The sequence below is a fragment of the Oryzias latipes genome, chromosome 10 (assembly GCF_053564925.1).
Source record: "Oryzias latipes strain Hd-rR chromosome 10, Olatipes_Hd-rR_3.1".
In the NCBI taxonomy this organism is placed as follows: Eukaryota; Metazoa; Chordata; class Actinopteri; order Beloniformes; family Adrianichthyidae; genus Oryzias; species Oryzias latipes.
Window position 1 is genome coordinate 21,564,038 of NC_136246.1, and position 23,222 is coordinate 21,587,259.

At 40.5% G+C, this 23,222-nt stretch overlaps 3 protein-coding genes across 14 annotated transcripts in view; all 3 read left to right on the top strand.

The window, feature by feature from the left end:
• frmpd3 (FERM and PDZ domain containing 3) overlaps positions 1-7,120 on the top strand; it is a 113,602-nt gene extending 106,482 nt beyond the window's left edge. For 9 of the 10 annotated variants that reach the window (XM_020706655.2, XM_020706654.3, XM_078954296.1 and 6 more), the window contains 2 exons: positions 556-1,449; positions 2,001-7,120. In XM_020706655.2, coding sequence (XP_020562314.1) covers positions 556-1,449; positions 2,001-4,819 — 3,713 coding nt within the window. In that variant the 3' untranslated portion in view covers positions 4,820-7,120. The remainder of the gene's footprint in view (positions 1-555; positions 1,450-2,000) is intronic. The other variant, XM_078954297.1, reaches the window with a different exon arrangement.
• Positions 7,121-11,396: 4,276 nt separating this feature from the next.
• Positions 11,397-17,909, top strand: prps1b (phosphoribosyl pyrophosphate synthetase 1B). Of its 2 annotated transcripts, none has more exons than XM_011480298.4 (7): positions 11,397-11,742; positions 12,135-12,324; positions 13,714-13,812; positions 16,068-16,192; positions 16,317-16,490; positions 16,573-16,732; positions 16,874-17,909. In XM_011480298.4, exons 1-7 carry the CDS (start codon positions 11,621-11,623, stop codon positions 16,964-16,966), a joined length of 963 nt encoding a protein of 320 aa, XP_011478600.1. In that variant the 5' UTR covers positions 11,397-11,620; the 3' UTR covers positions 16,967-17,909. The 2 variants fall into 2 exon arrangements, with proteins under 2 accessions (XP_011478600.1, XP_004073401.1); XM_004073353.5 differs by having other exon boundaries at positions 12,135-12,318.
• Positions 17,910-18,741: 832 nt separating this feature from the next.
• LOC105353553 (solute carrier family 25 member 53) lies at positions 18,742-22,847 on the top strand. Of its 2 annotated transcripts, none has more exons than XM_011480299.4 (2): positions 18,742-18,881; positions 19,995-22,847. In XM_011480299.4, the coding sequence occupies exon 2, from the start codon at positions 20,003-20,005 to the stop codon at positions 20,867-20,869; it is 867 nt and encodes a 288-aa protein (XP_011478601.1). In that variant the 5' UTR covers positions 18,742-18,881; positions 19,995-20,002; the 3' UTR covers positions 20,870-22,847. The 2 variants fall into 2 exon arrangements, with proteins under 2 accessions (XP_011478601.1, XP_078810424.1); XM_078954298.1 differs by having other exon boundaries at positions 18,833-18,913.
• The last annotated feature ends 375 nt before the right edge of the window (positions 22,848-23,222 follow it).

The window sequence follows — 23,222 nt, forward strand, 5'->3', positions numbered from 1 at the left end:
TGTTCTAAAATCAAAGTCAAGAATACCTGTATGCTTTGCGTGTTGGTAAATTTTCGTCTGTCTTCATTATATGTTCAGTCAACACAGAAACTACTTCTCCTTAATTGACAGCAATCATTACAGTGGCCAGGTTATCCTGGATATCTCTTGCCAGGCCGCCCTCTGCTGTCTATTCTCTCATGTCCATTTTGACTCACTGGAACAAAACGCTTTATTTCTTTGCAATGAGATATCTCACAAAACTCGGAGTGAAAGGATATGGCACTCTCTACTTTAGCCATACGCTTCTACTTTTCAAACATGAACAGATCCTCTTCCATCTGCTGCATCTACATTGTCTATATTAAGGAAGAACTCTGCCATCATGTCATCACATTTCACCAGACTATAATCCTGTAACTACAGAAAAAGTTCACCTTTCAACATCCACCTCGACAATAAATAATCCCCATCTGACCACCAACTGTCGCCTCTGCTTATCCATCTGGATCTTCTTCATCCCTGCTAGTTCTTAACACATTAAACTTTCCACTGCTCTGACAATTCTATCCTCAGATTACAGAAGCTCCCACCATCCCCACCCGCGCTCTGTTGCATCTGGATTACAAAGTGGAGGGCGGCGAGGAGACGAGAGGGAAATTTCACACAGGGAATCAGGGTGCTCGAGACCCACGGTACCTGCAGAGTCCCAGCATCTAGGACTGTGTCACGTTCACCTTCGAGAGCAACACCAGTTTCAGAAGATCCAAACACAGGCCGAGACTGAGTTGGACATCAATGAGAACTTTATTTCTCCAGAACCCCCTGGGCGGCCTCGTACCAAGTCAGATCCCACGCAGGAGAGCACAGAGGAAACAGCTGTGGTTATAGAGTGTCCAGTAGTAGAGAATAAGGAATTTCGAGCCAGAGCTCAAACAATGAATCAGTCCCAAAAAGCTACAAGATACTTCTGTGACTCCTGTAAGGCCAAACTGAGGGCAGAGGGTCTGTCAAATGCAGTAAAAAGTGGGAGTTCAGGGAAGCATTGTTCCATTGCTTGTGCCTCCCGAGATGCAGGTGCTGTTGATCTCACAGCCCTTCCACCCCCTGGGAATGAAGAAGAAGAGGAGGAGGAGGAGGTGGTAGATGGGGGCGGAGCAAAGCTCCAACCACCACAACCTGCTATTGCTGCTCCTCCGCCTGGCTTCAGGGATAACAGCTCCGATGAGGAGGATCCAAAGAGGGGGAGGAAAGCTCGATCTAGCGCCAGCGTTGGACTTCCCTCTGGAAAATCTCTCCATGCCAATGAAGACGTTCCTGTGACACTGATTGATAACGTTGCAACAAGAACAGTCCGAGATCATGCACAGGAGCTTGATGATGCTCTGGTTTCCACCCTACAGGCCCTTGAAGCTTTGGCAGCCTCTGAAGACTACCCGCATCACCCTCAGCAACCAACACAGACTGCAGGTCAACAACCTCAGTCATGCAACTGCTCTCATCTGCCTGAAAATATAACACATACAACTCTATGGCTAAGTTCGTTTACTTGCACACTAGAAATGCATTAATACTACTGATCTGTTCAAGAAATCAAAGGAGCTTATAACTAATATTTCATTTATTACTGCTAAAGTAAAATTTACAACAAAAAAAAGACCCAAACTTTCATGACAGTTTAATCAAGCATAATTTTTCATCATGTTTACTGAAATCTTTTAGGTTTTACAGAAATAAAACGCACCCAATCTATTTACGTTTAACAAAATTGTTAGATTTGTCAACAGATATCACAAACAAAATATTTTAAAGGTGTGTACACATAGATAACACACAAAAGGTATGAAAAAAAATTGCAACCACAATGGTACAATAGGATGAAAATTTGTCATGAAATGATCAGTTTTAGTATGTTTTAGATCAAACTGCAGTATTTGTTTTCACATTCATTATATTTGTCTGCTGTTCTCTGTTTTTTTTCTAATGATACTAATAATAATTTTTATTGCTGTCCTCCTCAGGGTTAATTGTGTTAGCCGCCATTACTCCTGAGTCATCACTGGATTCAGGTCATGAGACCAATTCCTCTGAATTGACAGATGTTTCTGAGATGGTGTCAGCAATGAAGCAAAACCAGAATCAAGCCTACTTGCTGGCTCATCACATCAACAAGGAGCGTATTCTTTGTCGCCGGGACTTTCCTCTGGCCATTCCTGGCTGCACAGCAAAGACCATCGGGACTGGGGCCTTTTCTGTGGGTCAGATTCGAGCTGGCTGTCCACCCAAGCAAGTCATCCTTAGCAAGACTGTTCCCTTTAAAGTTAGCCCCAGTCAAGATTCAGCAATACTCAGTGTTTTGGCAGATCAGGGGGGTAATCCAAGCATGACTCAGACTGAGCAAAAAGCAGAGCTGAAAGCTATTTCTGAGTCAGACAACGCATCCGCACCTGAGCACCCTTCCAAACCGACCGAGGAAGTTAAAGTGCGTGATAGTCTGCAGACGACTCAGGTCAGTGTCGAACAAAAGTTACCCAGTTCTCATAGAGAAACGATAAGTGAATATCCCCCCAATGGTACAAAAGAAAAAACAGAAGCATCTTTTGACAAAGACCCCATAAGCAAAGCCTTACCGATCATCTTGCCTGTGAACAGAACTGCCTCTGCCAAGATTTCTCCCACTAATATGTGCCAAGATGCCAAGACTGCCTCCAGTGAGACCATGAAGCCTTCAAGCTCTACAGAACTCCTGCCAGTTGATGATCTTTTTTGCACGTGTCCAGTGAAACAAGAGTCTGCACCTCAAACAAGGCTAAAGGACCCACACGTTCAGAAGATAGTGGTGTTTCAGTCCTCCTCCCCAACCGATGATGAACGTCTTCAAGCAAAAGGACTCCGACTGGCCAACAGGGAAAATGCTGCAAGGGGAGGCACTGATTCTAGCATAGCAAAACCAAGCCCACAAATGCAAACCAAGTTCCCCCCTCATTTACCTGTAAAAGCAGAAAGAAAAGAAGCAGATGAAAGCAAAACTGAAGCTGCCCAGGGGAAACCCAACCAGGAGCTGCAGAAATGCCCTATAAAATCCTTGCCTATTTTAGAAGATCTAATAACCCCAAACCCTACTGTAGATAAAGTCTCCACTCTCCCAACTAGAGACTCAAAAAAGCACAGCAGTGTTAAAGGGAAGTCACAGCGCAGTGCCCCTTTCTTAAGCTTTAGGAATCTTATTTCTGCAACATTTCCAGCAAGAATGCGAAGAGAGACGGATGAACGAAGGGCCCAGCTGCAGAAGGTTCGTCAGTACGAGTTAGAGTTCTTAGAAGAGCTGCTAAAGCCCAAATCCTCACAAGGAGAATTTTTACCACAAGGGTCCTCTCCTGTTCCCTCTGGCACCCCTTGTGCCTGCCAGCTGCGCACCAGTCCAGTCCTCAAGGCTCCGGGGATCTCAAGGGAGCAGCGACGCAGTTGCGACTGTAAGCGAATGTGCAGGGGGATGCGACTACCTGACACACCAGTAGGCACCACAACAGAGGCACAAAACAGAGGCAGGGAGAGAACCGTCTCAAAGACTCCTCCGGCGGTTTCTAAAACCTCCCATGCCCAAGGCGCCACAGGGAGGTCTCAGACTTTAGAGATCAAGACCACAAGAATACGGTCAACAAGTCTTGAGTCAAGAGAGCCAAGGGGAGATCAGGGTTCCTGCTTGTCCACCAGCACTTCTCAAACTGATTGCAAGGGAGCACCACAAAACAAGAAGCTCCAGAGAAGATACAGCATTGGAGAGCTGGAAAACAGCACTAGCACACCAGTGTACGCTGAGGTGAAGCCAAAAGGCAAAAGTCTGGAGAAAGAGATGGAGAGAGTGAGGGCCACAGGGATGAGGCTCCCCACTCCAGTAGAGCCAGTCCACGCTCAGTCTCACCAGGTGGAAGGGAAAGGGAAAAAGACAGTGTTTTTCATTCAGGGAGAAGAGCTGCTGTGTGAAGGCAAAGAAGGCAAAGTAGGGACTGGAGAGGTGCTGCTGACACTGCCTAGTGAAGACAGTGATGACAAAGACAAATGCTGCTCATTCTGTTTCTGCTACAGAAAGTGTGAGGCAGCAGATGAAAGCAGTGAGAAAGATGAACTCTCTTATTCAATACCGCTTCAAGTCCTCCCAGGCATGGATGTGGATTCACGCACCTTTCCTGTTGTGAGCAAAACTCTCCAGGTTCTCAATGCTGAGGATTGCAGCGGGGAAGAGGAGGAGATTGAAGAGGAAGAACCCCAGACACAGGACATTGACCTGCGATCCTGTGGAACGCTCGAAGGAAGCCTCGCACGGGTGAAGGCCCTGCAGGGAAAAACTTTCAGCTTGCCGGATGGTTTCCTAAATGCCCAGCTTGATGCCAATGAGTTGCTAGCTATCCTACGACAGTGCGCCAGCAGCCCACAAGCAGAGGGCGAGGCTCGTCTTCAGTCTTCACGGATCGCAGAGTACAAACAGGAGTTGGCGGTGCGCTTCAAAGAATTCCGAGCCTCGTGCCGGAGAGTGGCAAGTGTGGAAAAAAGCCCCACTCGAATGCTTGCCGCGGTCTCAGCTAGCTTTCAGGTGCTGTGTGAACTGACTCAGACCTTCATCAAATTGGTTCGAGGGGTTCGTTCAGAAGCCCAAAGGCTCCAGCTGCTAAGGAAAGTCGAAGAGGTAGCTATAAATTACACGTTGCTTCTGCGGGCCGCAGAGGAGTCCATGGGACACTCGAGCAGCTTGCCGACAAAGACAATGAGCCCTGAAGTTTCCTCTAACATCAACAACATGAGCTCACTCACACGGCCCATCAAAACTTTACCTGCCCAGTAAAAAATCAATCCGGGAGGATCGTAATCAGAACAGTCCAGAAACGCAGATGGCTATTTTATCCAAATTCATGATTTATTTATTGTTTACAATTTTTACGAAATGTTCAACGAATCATCCTCGGAAAAAACTGCAATGCAACTGTTTCATCCCATGTTTACAGGCCCTGAGGTAGCCTTTGATGAATAAAGATACATCTAACTAATGCACAAAAGAGTAAGAACCCTATAACAAACTGGGTGATACAGGGCTAATCATTTCATATCAATATTTAACACACACATGAGTTCATATAGTAAAGTATTTTACAAGTAATGTATATTTGAGTTGTGTATACTTAGCAAATAATATAAAGTTTTGTGAAGAAAACAAGTGAAGAGTATATTTCAAATGTATTAAGACAACTATAAAATCACAATACAACAGAAATAAATGTATGCTGTGGGCAGAAATGTTCCAGTAGCGACTTCTATAGACCGCATAGTCCAAAGGGTTCAGTTGGTTAGATGGTGATGTGTTTGTTTGTGGAATTTGCTAATTGTTGTGACCCAAAATTGATCTCCTCCGGTCGAGTTAAACAGCCTCTGACGTATATATACATTAGCTGAGAAGTCAAAGACAAATTTTGAAGAAGAAAACCACTGCAGGACAAGTGTGATGGGGGGTTTTGCTGACTGGCAAATGCCCATTCCTACTAAAAGTACAGATGCAAAACACACCTGCTCAGTACAGACAATGTAGCAGAAACCCAAATGATAGTCTTATCCACAATAAGGCACTGAGTTTAGTTACCTCAGTCAGCTTTAGAGAAGGAAAATCCACTATGTAATCAATGCCACAAAAAATGTATTTCACCAAACCTCTAATCTATAGTTTACCTGCATCTAACTTGTTGTAAATCATATTTTTTAATGTTGATAAAAGTGAACAAGTTTGTAACTAAGATTTTGCACAACCTCTGAAGTAGTTCTGGAGTTAAAAAGTATCTTTTTTATTTAAAGTTTAAGTCTGTACTTTGTTTTTCTTTTTCTGAAAACCTCACTTGAATAGACATTATTAGTCTTTTAAACATTTTCTCCTCAGAGTCTTGATTCATTTGAAAAGAAAAGGGAAAAAATCATTTGGGTTATCTGAAACTTAAGCAAATTTGCTTTCTATGTGCTGTTACACATTGTGCAATTTAGCAAATATTTAAGACACACATAAAGTAGTTTTTTATGTATTTTAATAAAACTAACACATCAATCTTCTATGAGTCTCAAACCTTTTGTTATTCCTGAAAATGATTCTTCTTGCTGTGCCAGCCTATTGTGTATACTCTATGAAAAGCAGCTGTTGTGAAACCAAATTAGCTGTTACAACTTTGTTGGACTTGTACCAAACAGCTGACATGCAGCATTGTTTCTAGGTCTGTAAATAACTTGCAATTCTTCAGAAATCAATCCAATTATACAAAGAGACTATCGGTCCAAATAAAACAACAAGTGAAATCTAGCAGATTTGTAACACTTTAAGCTTAGTTGCTCTTTTGACTTGGTTTCAGAACAAATGCAAAGTGTTGCAGGCCCTTCCTTTTAGCTGTGTTAACATGCATCTCCATAATCATCATGTGGTGTGTGTTCCCCCTCTCTTACACTGTGCTGCATGCTTTCCTTTTCCACTCACAGGGACAGGAACATTGCAGGTGATGATACATGACGGGTTTTTAGACACAGACGACCAACAGAAAAATGGCAATATGTTCATGTTTTGCGAATGGTTTAAGTACGGAAATGTAAATTTTACAATGCAGATGTAAATAGAAATACGAAAGATTTAGAACAATGTAGACACTCTTTTAAAATAATAATTACATTTGGATTAATCCAGAACATAAACTATTTTGTAAATAGAAGAGACTGAAACATATCTGTGAGGTACATTATTTATAGTAGTTATGTAACATAGAAACTAATAGAAAAATGTATATTTTGAAGACTACAATATGAGTACAAGGCATGGGACATGTTTATTTTTATATATAAATCAGCAAACAGCTTCTTCTCATCAGCTTTTGGACCTGCATCCCTATGAACCCTTTCCGTGGTTGTCATTGTTTCTGTTGCTTCGCCAAACTGTGTAGATTAGTCTGTGTTCCATTTCCACCATCAAACTCCCCTGCAGTTTGCAGCATTGTTTCTTTGTGTTCACCTCTTCATGCTTGTGTTTATTTACTGTCAATGATCTTGTCCTCACTGTGGTCTTCTGTCTGTGTACAAAGTTAACTCTTGTTTTGAGAGCAATAAAGTCTATTATACCAACTTATTTCAGAGAAGTTGACAGTGAAATTGCATAAATGAGCTTTGCTTTAGCAGAACTGTGTCTATTAAAACCCCAAAAGAAGGCCTAATGGAAAAAAATCCTCATCAGATCTCTCGTGACAGCAGGTTTTTTGTGCTCTAAGTGCTTCTCTTCTTTACCTTTGTCAAATATTGACTATACCCAAAAGGGTTTGCGCATTTTGTCTTGTTTTGCTTGTATTAAAGATTAACTTTTAAAATGTAAATTGTTCATAGTGAACAAACATCTACACTACAACCGCACTTGTGCTGCAGTCTACAATTCATTCATAGAAGAAAAGAAAAAACACTAAAGACCCACTTTGATCATCTTTTGATCTATTTTAAAAGTGGTCTTTTAATTACAATTATGCCATTTTTTGCTAAAATAAAAAAAATATATAATTTTCTATAGTTTCTGCAGAGCTGAAATTCCCCCATGAGTTGTGGGCGGGATTGTTGGCACGGAGTAAGCCTGCTGACCCTTACCATCATGGCTTTGTTCACACTATCTTCCACAGCCCAAAACTAACATGCAACAAAAATGGTGAGCAATTTTGGAGCTATCCAGCCGTACAGTTTTGAGCCAGATACCAGCTCAGACGAGGAAAACGAAGATGTACATGGATCTAGTCGTCTACCAGTGGATGCATCGGAATAGAGTGGAGCAGGGAGCTTGTGGTTTGTGTTTCTTACATCAAAAAACACTTTTTTTAAAACAGCATTTTTTTGTTTGCTCCTGATTCACAACAATTTGAATAAAAAAATACTCAAAAATATAATGTTGAGCTTATTTTTCTTAACACATTTCCTTAATACATGTCCTCCATCATTCAAAAAATGTCACAATGATGTTAAAAACACCAAAAACATAATTTTCCTCGGAGGGGGTCTTTCAACCAGATGATGAAATGATTTGGGCTAAACATGTATATTTTTAAATCTCAAAAAAAGTTAAAAAAAATGTTGTAGTTTAGTTAATAAATTAAAAAAAAACACTACTGTTATAGTAAACCACTGTCAGATCTCTTTGAAAAGGGTAGCAGTCCTATCATTTAAGATAAGACTGTTTCTGTATATTGAGAATCCTATTGTTATACAAGGTAAAAACATGTTAACTATCTTAAAACCTCTTAGTTTGATTTTTATCATGTCTACAAAATACATTACTTAAAAAACCCTTTAAACATTTTAAAAATGTTTCTGGTTTTACTTCAAACAGATCATTTTAATGTGTTTCTATTGTTCTAGCACCCATTAGAGGTCACTGACAAGCCTGCGAGGGGCTAAGAGAGAATTGCATGCAACACTAACAATCGTAAACTGTATCAAAGTGGGAGAAAAGAAAATCAACTGGATTTGATCTGTTGTTTGTTATTGATTATTGTACCGTATTGTAAGACGTACAAGCAAAATAAGATCAGGAAGAGGCCATCATCTAAATATTATTTTTACATTTGTTTACTATTCCCTCTCAGTCCTTTGCCGGGTAATGGGTATTGCTAGTCTATCCCAGCATCTTTCAGGCAGAGTCAAGCTACACCCTGTACATGTTGTAAGTCCATCACATGGTGGTTCAATAAATAATGGTCTTATTTTTATCAATATCAGTAATAGTAGTAATAGTAACAAAATAGTGCATTGTCATTATTTGTACATCATCATAGAAAAAAACAGTTTTATATTTATTTAATATAGCTAAATTTTCTGTGTTTGTTTTTTTTATATTGAAAATAAAGTTGTCAGTGTTGTTGATGTTAGTTCCAAAATAGTCACCTCACTGACCATGCTTGCATTTACGCAGAGGTTAGATCACGTTGACATAACAGTCGGCAACTCTGATCATCTGGCTGTTATGCTAACACCAGCCTACAAACCCAGGGTGAAGCAGGAAAAGCCACAGATCAGATAAATCAGAAATGAAGAAGCAAGTTCAGCACTGCAGGACTGCTTTGAGACCACTCACTGGGACATTTTCAGGGAAGCCGCAATTTACAACAATATCACTGACCTGCAGGAATACACAGTGTCCGTCATTGACTACATTAAGAAATGTGTAGATGATGTGACAGTGGTCAAGACCGTCAGGAAATAACAAAACTGCAAACCTTGGCTAACAGGAGAGGTACGTTCCCTGTTGACAGCCCGGGACAAGGCATTTAAATCCGGAGATGCAGCGGCATATAGTCTGGCAAGTAAAAACCTGTCACGGGGGATTAGAGAGGCGTAGAGGCTGTACGCACAAAAACTGAACAGCCAATTCGTGTGTGAGAAAGATTCACGTCAACTGTGGCAGGGGTTTCGACAATATGCCAGAACAACCGCTCTCTACCAGAAGAACTGAACAACTTCTACGCCCAGTTTGAAGTAAACAACTCCACCCAGGCACAGATGCTCCCACTGTCTTCCAGCGACACAGCATTGCAGATGTCAACCGCTGAGGTGAGGAAGGCCTTCTCCACTGTCAATCCACGCAAAGCAGCCAGCCCGGACAACATCCCTGGACGGGTTCTGAAAGACTGCGTGGAGCAATCGAAAGAAGTCTTCACCGACATCTTTAACACCTCACTCAGGCAGGCATTTGTACCCACCTGCCTAAAAACTGCTGTTATTACTCCAGTCCCAAATAAGTCAAATCCAGCCTGCCCAAACAACTTTCGCCCCGTGGCCCTCACACAAGAACAGTCTTCCAATAACAATTTGCATACAAAGCAAATCGATCCATGGAAGATGCCATGTCCACCACTCTCCACCTCACTGCCACATCTAGAGAGGAAAAACACCTATGCTAGAGTCCTCTTCATCAACTTCAGCTCGGCTTTTAACACCATCATTCCACAGCAGTTGGTGGAGAAGCTGAGGCTACTAGGCGTGGACACGGCAATCTGCAACTGGACACTCAGCTTCCTGACAGACCGGCTGCAGACAGTCAAGATCGGCAGACACACATCAAGGCCCATCTCGCATAGCAAGGGGCACACCACAGGGGTGTGTCCTGAATCCACTGCTGTTCAGTCTGCTCACGCATGATTGCGCAGCTCGATACAACACCAACCACATTGTCAAATTCGCAGATGACACAACAGTGATTGAGCTCATAAGCGACAATGATGAGTCTGCTTACAGAATGGAGGTGGAGCAGCTAGCAGTGTGGTGTACATCCCATAACCTCCAGATCAACATGGACAAAACAAATGAAATGGTGATCGACTTCAGGACATCTGGCAATCACCACACTCATCTGACCATAAACGGTCCTGGAGAAGGTCGACAGCATCAAGTTCCTGGGGGTGCACCTCACTAATGACTTGTCCACCTCCACCAACTCCACAATGGTCATCAGAAAAGCACAGAAGCGTCTCCATTCCCTCCGAAGCCTCAAAAAGCCTGGAATTCCAACACTTCACCTCATCACCTTCTACAAGGGCACCATTGAGGACATCCTGACACAGAGCTTTACTACTATGGGCGCCCCATATACAACCTGGTTTGGCAGCTGCAAGGTTCAGGACAAACAACGGCTCAGCAAGATTGTCAGGACAGCAAGCAAGATTGTTGGTGCCCCTCTCCTGGAGGAGCTATACCAGTGGCACTGCCCACGCAGAGCAACCTCCATAATTAGGGACCCCCAGCACTCCTCTCATGGACTGTTCTCCCTCATGCCATCTGGGAGGAGGTTCAGGAGTATCAGTTTCAGATGGACTGTCCTCCTCATGTCTACATGATCTCACAAACTCTACTCTGCAATAAGACCCAAAGGATCACCCCCAACCCCCAAACAACACTACATGGATACAGACTCTAACACCCCCCCACCCCCACCCCTATAAACAAGACTTTTGCTAAATGCACAGTCACTGTAATCACACTGAACGCTGGTCTCTAATTTATTTTATTTTATTTTAATCTTATTTTATTGTTATTTTTATTCGTTGATTGTTATTTTATTGCTTGCTTATTTGCACTGTCATGCTAGTGAGAAATAACATCTCGTCTCACGTGTGTATTTCTCTGCAAATACTATATGTGGAATGACAATAAACCACATCAATCAACAAATGAATTTACTAAAACCGGGTCAAACTTATGAGAAAAAAGTAGAGAGAAAAAACAAAATATCAGTTATTTAAGGGTGAATATTTAGTGTAATTTGTTATTAAGACGATACGTTTCATATTTCATCGCAATTTGGCAATTTAATATTTAAAGAGTTCTTATATCTCGCTCACAGGATGTTTGAGGGCGTTTCCGGGAACAATGACGTAACCGCGACAAATAAAAACGTAACGGAAAGCGTGCGCGCACCGCCCAGGGACGATGGACCGCACGCGCTCTGAGTCTGGCATAATGGAGGACAGATAGGGAACAATCTCAATAGCAGCTCCTTAACTGTTGATCCGAATTTAGTTTTCGTCCCGGGCTCTTCGGTTATTTGGACTCGACAACAGCTCGCTTGGACCGAACCGGGCCCCGGACTCCCAACAAAATGCCGAACATCAAGATTTTTAGTGGCAGCTCACATCCGGATCTGTCTCAGAAAATAGCAGACCGTTTGGGGCTCGAACTCGGGAAGGTTGTAACCAAAAAATTTAGCAACCAAGAAACATGGTAAGCGTTTCGCCGTGGGTTTGACATGAAACGAAGTACTTAAACGCAGGCAACGTGTGGGCTGAAAATGGAAAACGTGGTGTCGCGGTAAAACTGCCGCGCAGTGTCACATGGAAATTGTAGTTTTTACTTTACCTCGTACTAGCTAGTAGTCTAACTTTTTTTTTTAAGTTGTATTGCTTTCCAAAAGTGTTACAATTAATGTAAACCTATCACTGTAGGTTCATGCTTCGTCCATAACTTCATTTTAAACGTTGATCTGACCCGATGATCACATGATGTGGACATGAGCCATTGTTTACTCTGCCTCATCATCATCTATCTCGTAGTTGCCATGCTGCGCAACCTCATGGCTTAAGTGCTGTTTGTCTTGTTACCTTTTTTTGCGACAGCGTGGAGATAGGAGAGAGTGTACGTGGAGAAGATGTCTACATTGTGCAGAGTGGCTGTGGGGAGATAAATGACAATTTGATGGAGCTGTTGATCATGATCAACGCTTGCAAGATTGCCTCAGCCTCCAGGGTCACCGCCGTCATCCCCTGCTTTCCCTATGCCCGGCAAGACAAGAAGGACAAGGTGGGGGTGAGGGATATCTGTCTACTTACTTCTGTCATGCTTTTTTTTGCCATCCAGCGTCATGACAAGAAGCTTGCAGCCATGTTCATCCTAAGCACTCAGTGATCCTGTTTGCTTGTTTCACTATCACTTACCATTCTGGTTTAGGCTGTTACACTAAGTTTTTTCATCTTGGTGCATGAAAGAATGTTGTGCTTGGGTAGCAATCCAACTGTTTGCTGTTAGATGCTGTATTTGGAACATAAAAATAGCTTGCATTTGAAATAAACGAAAACGCTTTAAAGTCTTAGATTATGTACTTCTAGATTCTAGATCGGGGGTCTGCAACCTAAGGCTCCAGAGCCACATATGACTTTTTCGCCCCTCTATAGTGGCTCTCTGGCTAAAGAAAAATAAAAGGATATTAATTTTTAGAAGTAAGGTTTACAAAATTAGCATTGATTTAACAAATACCAAGGAAAACTTTAGCGAAAAGAAAAAAGTTTAACTTTTCCCATCAGGTTATTTTGTGAGTTTAAAGCACATATTATCTTATAATGCTGCACAACAATAGTCAGCTACAAGGCCTGCACAGTATATCACAAATTTAACATTATCGCAACATCAACCTGTGCAATACGCATATCGCAAAAGACGGCGAGAATTGCCATAAGTGGTTACAATAAATGTGCTCAAACAGTCTTATGGCCGCTTGAAGTATTGAACAAATCAAATAAATCCTTTTATGCATTTGACCAATCAGCTGGAGCCCTTCACCTTGTTGACTAATTGGATGGAGCCCTTTAATGTTAGATCTTCGCCTCCTTTGTAGATGAGGGTCATTTGGAGTATTATTTTTAAACATTTGCAGTAAAATGGAAATAATGTTTTTGGTTGTTTACTATTTGTTCTTATACCATGGTCCGAGGCGAATACTCGATTCTGATTGGCTGCTGGGTGTGAGTTTAATAAGTGATATACCACAGGATAACCGCAAAAAAAAAGCAGTTTCAGTCACTTAGCTTAAATTTTGTGTATCACTGCGCCGGCTTCTTTAAAACAACCTGTTGCTTCATCTGGATAAAAACAAGCGGTAAGAGGTGAACTTTCTCTCTGAACTGATGCTTTATTCAACCCATCGGAAAGATCAGCATGTATATATATATATTTTTTTTTATTCATGCCAAAAATAAAGTATAATTCATATTTATTAAAAAACAACAACAACAATGAAATTAGTGCAAAGCAGTATCACGTTTTCCTAATCGGAAAGATAAGACTCTGCGGCTCCTATTAGGTTTTGATCAGTAAGACGTGGGTCCAAATTACTATTTTACTGTTAACCGTTTAGTTATTTTCTAGAAAATAGCCTGTTTGATGGTGACATGTGAGTAAAAGGATCTGTTTTCATTGCAGAGCCGGGCTCCAATCTCTGCCAAGCTGGTGGCCAACATGTTGTCCGTGTCAGGAGCTGATCATATTATCACGATGGATTTGCATGCCTCACAAATACAGGTGAGGTGCAGTAAACACAAAAGCCTTGAACTCATGGGCCCCCCTTTTAGTCTCCTGCACTAGTTTCTTTTAGAGGCTAGGATTTCTTTTGACCTTTTGTTACTTAAAGCTTTAAAGTGATGCTTTTATCAAGAGCTCTTTCCAAAATAACTTTGCTAACATACAATGGTGTATTTGTTTATTGTATTTGTTATTCATCAATTTTACAAGTTGTCCCACTTTAGAAAAATTAGGTCTCTGATCTTTATCATAGAAACACTTCAGTTGTTAAAAATACAATAGGAATAGAAGAATCCAAGAAATCACATTTTGAGATTATTTTTTATTTAATTAATTTGTTTGTTTAATGGTTTATTTATTAATTATTTGGCCAATAACAATGTAATGTAATTTGGTTGGTAATGGCAAAGATCAAATGTTTCCTGTCCTCAGTACAGGTTTACACTGCAGGTGCTGTTTTGGTCCATTCTTTCATGCAGATCTTCTCAAGAGTTATGTTTAGGGACTTTCAGTTCTCTCTATAGATTCTCCAGAACCTGGTTAGGTTACTCCAGAACCTTAAGGTGCTTTTAGATGGCCACTCCTTTGTTGCCATGACGATGTGTTTGGGATATTTGTCATGCTTGAGGATCCAGATACATTTTATCTTCGATGCTCTCAGTGATGGAAGAAGGTTTTTGTTCAAAATCTCACCATACATGACCCTATTCATCCTTTCCTTAAAAGGCCTTTATCATGCAAAATATATACATTTTTTACTTTTGAATATAATTTTAATTCCTCACTAAAAACAACCCAAAGCGGTATTTTGATCCGTTCAGGCATTTCTGAATATTCCTCTAAAAACCTGCGGTCTGACCACCAGCCCCTCCCAACCCACTAAAATGAGCTGACCTGTGAGAACAGCCCCTTCCAAGAAGAGTCTGCGCTGCCATCACCGCCTCAGACAAACACACATACGTTCTCCACGGAGCTAGTGGTGATCGACAAAAGCTCTTTCCTTTCATATGCACAATATGCACGTCCATCTTTGCAAACATTTGGATGTTGTTTGTTTTCGTGGACGAAACGCAGACGTGCTGCTGAGGTCGACTCTAGGTTGACGCTGTGAAATGGGCGGCACCCACACTGAACGAAAGCCGGTGCCTTAGAGATCAAGTCGTTCCACTCCTAGGTAGGAAAATAGCTCGCAAAAATAACTATTTAAAAAAAAAATCTGTTCTTTAGTGTGCCAAAGGTAATATATTATCACATACACGGATATTGTTTACTATAAAAGGCTTAAGAGTAGCATGGCATAGGACCTTTAATACAGATCAGTCATCCTGGCCCCAACACATGATGTTTCCACCCCCATGCTTCCCAGAGGTGCTTCTGGGATGCAAATTAGTATTCTTCTCTTCTCAAACATGGGGAGTGGCATTTATGCCAAAGAGTTGCAATTTGGTCTGTCTGGCATGACTTTCTCCCAATCCTCCTCTGGATCTTCCAGGTGGTCTCTGTAGAACTTTGGACAGGCCTGAGCATGTACTGACCTTTGGAGAACTGCAGAACAATCTTGTCTCTGGTGTCCTTTGGTCTTGGTCGTGGTGGAGGGGTTGTAATCTGACTCTTTAAGGGTATGAATAGCTGTGTTTTATGCAGATAACCAGCTCAGACAGCTGACATTAATACGGGTTAAGAAGAGGTTAATCAAAGAACAAGTAAAAGGTCTGTGAGGAACAGGATTCTTGCTTGTCTGTTGGAAAAAAAATTCTGCTGTATGGTACAAAGAAATTCTCTAAAAATCAAAACATTGTGATTTCCTGGATTTATTTTTATGTTCTGTCTCTATTAACATTATAGAACTCTCTTGTTAAATGGGACAACTTGCAGGATCTGCAAACACTTTCCTGGTCCCACTGTTTGCAGCAAAGATTCTACCCTCAAAACTGTTGAAACCAGAAGTTTTGGCCAGTCATTTGCAGTCAATATCAATTAGCATGGGGAGTATCTGACTGGCTCCTTTTTTCTTGATAGAAATGAAACAAGTTTTCAACAACTTTCTTCTTGTTAGCTCTCAGCTCTCAGCTCAGCAGTTAAAGGCCATTAACAACTATAAAAAAACAAGAAAACGTTGGATGAAAGTTCAAATAAAGATTGATGGTGCCGTGTATAGTTTGCAATGGGAGCAATGGGAAATGTCAGCAAAGGTGAATCATTATAAAAGCCTTTTTTCAGCTCATCTGAGCCCTTGTATTTGTGTTTTCTTGCAGGGATTCTTTGATATACCTGTCGATAACTTGTACGCAGAGCCAGCTGTGCTGAAGTGGATCAAGGAAAACATCCCAGAATGGAAAAACTGCATCATCGTCTCACCTGATGCAGGAGGAGCCAAAAGGTATTCTGGAACTTGAACCCGGTTGAGGGACTGCAACAGGGTTAACCTCAAACAGGAAACCCATTTCACACTAACTGCAGTTGTGGATTTGAGTCATGTCTTCACTTTGTGCTCCTTTTTGCAGAGTTACATCTATAGCAGACAGACTGAATGTGGACTTTGCTCTGATTCACAAGGAAAGGAAAAAAGCCAATGAAGTGGATCGCATGGTTCTTGTAGGCGATGTTACGGATCGGGTCGCCATTCTGGTGGACGACATGGCTGACACATGCGGGACAATCTGCCATGCTGCCGACAAGTGAGCCCCGTTATTCCAGCTTCCCAAATAAAGAGGAAAATAGCAACAGTAACGATGAGCTTCATGCTTTTCTCTGCTTTAGACTAATCTCTGCCGGTGCCACAAAGGTGTACGCCATCTTGACCCACGGCATCTTTTCTGGCCCAGCCATTTCACGCATCAACAATGCCTGCTTTGAGGCTGTGGTGGTCACCAACACAATACCCCAGGAGGAGAAGATGAAGCACTGTTCCAAAATACAGGCAAGTCTTGGATTTACTTATACTAGTCTGGAAAACAGATAAATGTTTAGGTATTTTAGTAGGTAAAAGAAGTGGGAACCCTAAAAATTTTTATATTTCCATGTAACAAAACGATTTTGTTTTTTCCTTCCTTCTTTCCAGGTTATAGACATCTCCATGATCCTCGCAGAGGCCATTCGCAGAACTCACAACGGCGAGTCCGTCTCGTATCTGTTTAGCCACGTTCCCCTGTAGCAACGTGCGCCGTTAACACTGAAAACGAAGGAAAGTCCCGCTAACTAACTGTGGAGGTGGAAAAAAAAAAGCCTGAATGAATGAATGAATCATTATGTCTGTTACTAACACATCTCTCAAGTCTCTCCGCCTAAGTGTAGCTCCCCCTCTGACATCTAGGGCGACAAAGCAATCACTATTTAGGCTGGCATATTTATTATGAACGGATAAATAAGCATTTATCCACTGTGAAATGTGTCTTTTCTTTTATCACAGTTGACATGCAGAGTTTGTACTGGTTTTTGCACCTCCCTAGGAGTCATTTTTGTTTGTTTTCAAATAGCTTTTATCCATCTCCGTGGCAGGTTCAGGTGCTCAGGTGAAGCTTCTGGTGTTTAAAGCTGTTACAGTGCTTTCTGTTACATTAAACGACTGTAGATTTTATTTTTGCTCTTCTTTGGTTTCTGCTGTTTTAAAGAGTTCTAGTTATAGAGGTGAATGTCTGATGAACTGTTCTTAGAGTGCCGGTGAATCTCCACTCTACCAGGAGTGCCTCAAAAGTCTGAAATTAAAACAAACTTTTTTCTGTTTCTCCCTCCTGATGATTTTTTTTTTTTTGTGTGTGTTATTACTCAGTAAAAGACCCTTTTGTGTCGTGGGAGGCCAAAAGCAACTATTTCTTTCAGCTCTTGAGGCACCCCCCTTCTTCAGTGGGGTTCGCCTGATGTCCAAAACTTGAAGGAAAAATAATTTTTTAAGCTTGGGGTCTCTGCGGGTTGGAGCTTCTCTAGACTTGTCCAGTGTTTTGTTTTTTATTTTTATTTTTTGTATGTCTGAAGGACGGGTTTGTCATCAATGTGCATACCAGTAATCCAAGCCTTTGTGTTTTCTTTTACAGTAGGGAGAATGCATGAGCTGTTTGACGCATTCTTAATAAAACTGAAATATGTGTTTGAAAAGCCTACCTTTGCTTAATGGTGTTAATTCTTACAGTTTATTTATTTGAAGAAGTCTAAGCAAATGTAATCCATACATTTTATACAGATATATATCAATAATGTACTATCATCAAAGTTACAAACATGAACCTCATTTAACTTTGTTTTGCTAAATGTGAATGTAATTGAAAGAACATACATGAAATATCCTTTTCTTCTTTTGAGATTTGAGTTTTATATTTTTATTCATTATGACATCTTTATTACATTAAAATTGATTCAGAATAAAAGGTGGATATATATCATTACAATAATGAAAACGCAAGGTAAAAAATAACTTAAGTTGATTAATTTGCACGAAAAGTGGAAAATAATTGCGCTTATTAAAAAAAAGTAGCTTGTCTAGGTAAAAAAAAAAAAAAATCAATTATCTTTCAGATTCAAAATGTATCAATGGGAAGATTGAAGTTAAGACTTGAAAATGTGGCCAGTAAAATATTGATTAAAGTTTAAACATATAAAGTCTCTTAAATGTCAATATTTAATTTTGCAGCTGCTGCCCTCTAGAGGTAGAGGTCAGTAGCGGTTGGGCTAGTCCCTTAAATAAAATTTGTGGTAAATTAAAATAAAGTAACTATTTACTGATTGATTAAATAAATACATTTTTTATTTGTTTTATTTGGGGGTGGTCTTTATTAAAATATTTAATAAATAAATATTTTTAATTTAAACACGTGCATAGAATAAAATAATTATCTTGTTTATATAGATATATTTTATCATTTGTAAAATAAAGGGTTGTCGCCTTAAGAAAATCCGGTTGGGTAACGCTGAAATGGTGCGTACGTGACACAGAAGATGATCTCGACCAATGGTTTGTTCGAGGACCAAGTAACGGATTTCCTTCAAGAGAGGAAGCGGTAAGGATGAAGTATTAGGAAAGCGGAACCATCGACTATAGCTGCTGTTGTTTCATCCTTCGACGGAGCAGATAAGAGGTCAGCATCTTCAGTATTTGCGTGCTAACCTGGCAAGTGTACCACCAAGTTAAGATGAATTAGCACTCATCGATAGAGAAATTGATTGATTGTATTTATTTAAAATACGTTGACCAGTATACAAACAATATGAGAATGTGAAGATTTATGATTTTAGTAATTAGTCATTGCATGATGTACACACCCTTTATGTTACTAATATTCAGCATATTCCGAAAACAAGGGCGTTGTAATTGCGTTAAATAACGATTTTAATTTGTTATATTTTTTGCTAATAAAATCTCTTTATGATTTAATTAAGTTCTTTACAGTCACTACAAATGTAAACGTACTGTAGCTTTAAGGAGATGTCCACTATTAGGTCATCTCACTTTCGTTTAGCTTTAGAAATGCGAAAATCACCATCCAAACGGTTCACAAATTTACATTTTTGCTTTATTTTGAAAGTTGCAATCGTGATAAACTGAATATTTATTTGTATTCGTCATAATTTATTAGAGAGTTGAAAACATTAAGTCAGAATATCTGCTATTGTGTGGTTAAAAATGTTGTGATTTAAGTAAAAGCTTTTGGTTGCTATTACAATAAGTAGAATGCAGCAAAAAATATATAAATGTTTTTGTTTTTGTTGTAATATGTTTAAATTAAGCAGGAAATTGATAATTTAAAAAAAGATGAATTTAGGACATTATCAGAATTTACATTTATTGGCCATTTTGCTAATAATTTTACACAGAAGCCCAATGTATTCATGTTTTGTTTGTTTTAGTTTTTTTTGCATTGTTTTATTAGTTTGTCTTGCTGCTGTTTGCTAAATCTGAATGTTTAAAACATTTATTCATTTATAATGTCGTTTTATATTGATTCAATAAAGCTTTGTAAATATAGTAATAGAAGGACTGTTTGAGGAAATGTGCTAAGTTTCTGGTTTGTATCCAGACGTGGTCATAGTTTTCCCCTTTTAGCACATGGGTGCATGCTCTGAAGATTTCCCCCTGCTGGGATCTATCTCCTCGAATAATTTACAAGTGATGGCGGCTTCATTATTGATAGAGAGCTGTAGTGATTTTAGGCCCTCTGACCTTCAGACTTAATTGACTTTTTCTTTTTCAGACTCAAAGATGGAGAAAAGCTCTGACGTCAAACCGGGTGGCGAGGACTCAAAGGCACGCTTCCAGACTTACCTGATTGGAGGAACGTCCAGCTTGCTGTCCACCCTACCAACCATTGTCGTCTTCCCTATCTATAAGACCATTTTCCGCCAACAGATCCACAACAGCCTGGTCCAGGAGGCGGTGGGACAACTCCGAAAGGAAGGGTTGGTTAAGCTTTACAGGGGCGTGGCTCCCCCGCTGGTGATGAGGACACTGAACGGCACGCTGCTGTTTGGCTTCCAGGACACGCTCCTTTGTCAGCTCTCACTGCGATTCCAAGATGTCATCCCTGCCGCAGCCCTGCCTGCTCTGGCTGGGTTTGGAGCAGGCATGGTAGAAGCGGTGGTCTTCACCCCCTTCGAACGTGTTCAAAATATTTTACAGAACAGCCTGAATGATCGCCAACTGCCTACCTTGAGCAGTGTGCTCTCTCAGTTGAGAGCGCAGAGGCCGGCCTTAGGCTACTACAGAGCCTTCCTGCCAATCACAGCCCGCAACGCCTTGGGCAGCTCCCTGTATTTTGGCCTGAAGGGGCCCACGCGTGCCTTTGTGGCCGAGCAGGGGCTCCCTCCTCTCGCCTCCTCCTTCGTCTCTGGAACGCTGACCTCGATGGCGATCAGTTTGGCTCTGTACCCACTGTCAGTGCTGGTGGCGAACATGCAGGCGCAGGTTGGGGGCGAGCCAAAAGGGGTCGCGGCCTGTTGGAGGGCGCTGTGGAGAGCTCGCCAACAAAACGTGGCTCTTTTGTACAGAGGGGGATCCCTCGTTATTCTCAGATCTTGCATCACATGGGGAATCACCACAGCTGTTTATGACCTGCAGGTCAAAAAATGAGGCGCCATATATTTAAAATGCTGCCATTCTATTCAAAAAGAAAAAAGTCAAAATATATTTAAGAATTAACTTTCGGGGTTTTATATTTAAGTCCCCATATCAAATAACCCCACTTTTGACAGGAATTACTTCAAATAGGAATTGTACTTTTGCAATGTGTATGTAAATCCCATTTAGCTGCCTTGACAATCAGATCGGTTTACTATAAAAATGAACTCTTCTTAATACTTGTGTTAGAAGTCTTAATGTAAAAATGTACATTTTAATATTCTGTCATACTTGGTCACCAAATGTTTACATGTAGCTGTTATTGTTTTAACAGCAATAAGTTGGCTTTGGACAAAGTGGACATGCCTTCACCGGAGCACTGTGGCACCGCAAAAGCTTTTTAGTAGCTTCTGTAGGAGAACACTGCCAGAACTTTTGAAAAAAAAAAAACAACACTCTGACATCTGCACTGCTGTGACATTCTGTCTCATGATTATGCCTCATGGCCCAACATTTTTATTTCTTCATCTGTGCCTTTATGTTTTTTATAAGACAAAGTCTTTACATATCTTACTTACATTGTAAGAGAAACCACTCAAGCTCTGGTTATCTTTGTATTTTACATGTATTTGTATTAGTTTAAAAAATAGAGAGAAAAATTAAGTTTGGAAAAATGCAATTTTTATGTAGAGCAAGTCTGAAAGCATCAGATTTGAAAAGCCTTTGCATTTAGAAAGGTGGTCCATTCAACCAAAACAGAAAAAAAAAGTAGTTCATTATTATTTTAAATTTGTCTAATTGATTTTTTTTAATCTAAAATGGTGTAAATTGTTTGCCATTATAAGGTGTTCAAATTGTTAAGAAATGTTTAAACAAAGTTTTCTTTGTGCCTTATTTTCATCTAGAACAGGGGTAGCAAACTCATTTTAACTGAGGGCCACATCAGCATAGTGGCTGTCCTCAAAGGGCCAGATAAAACTTATACATGTAACTAAATGTAATGAAAAATAAAACCTAACTACTCCTTAATATTAAAGTACTCGTTTATTTATTATAACTTTTTAAAGTGACAATTACAGTTGCATAGAAAACATGTTTACTTGTTATTCTAGCATAAATCCTTTTAAATTTGATTTTGTCGGGTTAGGTTATATGGACAGTGTTTAAATCCTAATGTATAGTTACATTATATCTGATATTTCAAGTCCAATATGAATAAATACACCCCAATTTTTATTTTTTATTTAAAAGAAATGCAAAACTGTTATGCTCTCGGGGGCCACATAAAATGACATGGCGGGCCACATTTGGCCCGCGGGCCCTGAGTTTGACACGTGTGATCTAGAATTTCCTAATGAGGAAATTGAATTGTAAAGAAATAATCATTTACCTACGTTTATGCATACAATAACTGTTTTTTTCTGGCGTTCTCAAAAACTGGTATTATTTCAACAGCATAAATGTTATGTCTCTTTTTTTTCTTGGGCAGTTTCCTTTTTTTCCAACTGTTACCTTTGTTTATATGTAAATATATGTTGATCCTTATTTATGTAAGCATTTTCTAGATGCAATCTTAACCTGGAATCTTTGTGCTATCTTGTGGGGTCCAGATGACACCACCCTTACACTAACATGTTTTCCCCCCTTTGACTAACGCAGACAGAGGTGGACAGAATTTCTTGTCTCCTGTGGACACCAGTGAAAATCAAACTTCATTGGGGGGACGGAAATCTGCGCGCTGTCTTGTGGGGTCCAGATGACTATCCAAGGCACGATAACGTTGGGAATGTTTGTGCCTAGAGCACAAACACTTTTGTCTATGGAAAACACATGTCAGCAGCCAAAATGAGGAAACTAATGATGAGATAAAACCATGACCTTAAAGTTTTTTTTTTCCTCACTGAACCTTCCAGCTAGGCACACACATTTTTGGAGTTTTCTTATCAAACTTTGTTTAATTGAGAAAAGATGTAAATAAAAAGTTGAGTAACTGGGAGTTTGTCCTAAAGGTATTACTTACACTTGATTTTCCTTATAAAACCACTAGATGGCACTGTTTTACAGCATCAAACATCTCCATCCTTGCCAGATATAATCTGAGCAGATTATCCGAGCAGTGAATGTGCAATAACAGAGTTAGAGATGATATGACAGATTATTGTAACAAAGACGGCTGTTTGTGAACAGATTGCGATTGCGCGGGGGGGGGGGGGGGGTGTTTACCAGTACAGGAATTCTTCCGTTGAACTTTGGGAGCCAATCAAAAGCGGAGCGTCGTCGTCCGTAGTGGCGTGCACAAGGGCGTGTGTTCACTATTTAAAGCGAAGGCTTTGCGCGGATTAGCCACATACGCATCTTACCTGGA

What these genes read in the sequence shown, in the direction of transcription:
- prps1b (XM_011480298.4), top strand. Translation starts at nt 11,621, where the DNA reads ATGCCGAACATCAAGATTTTTAGTGGCAGCTCACATCCGGATCTGTCT. An exon ending in TTTAGCAACCAAGAAACATG is followed by an intron (nt 11,743 to 12,134) that starts GTAAGCGTTTCG and finishes TTTTTGCGACAG; the next exon opens with CGTGGAGATAGGAGAGAGTG. An exon ending in AGCACTGTTCCAAAATACAG is followed by an intron (nt 16,733 to 16,873) that starts GCAAGTCTTGGA and finishes CCTTCTTTCCAG; the next exon opens with GTTATAGACATCTCCATGAT.
- LOC105353553 (XM_011480299.4), top strand. Translation starts at nt 20,003, where the DNA reads ATGGAGAAAAGCTCTGACGTCAAACCGGGTGGCGAGGACTCAAAGGCA.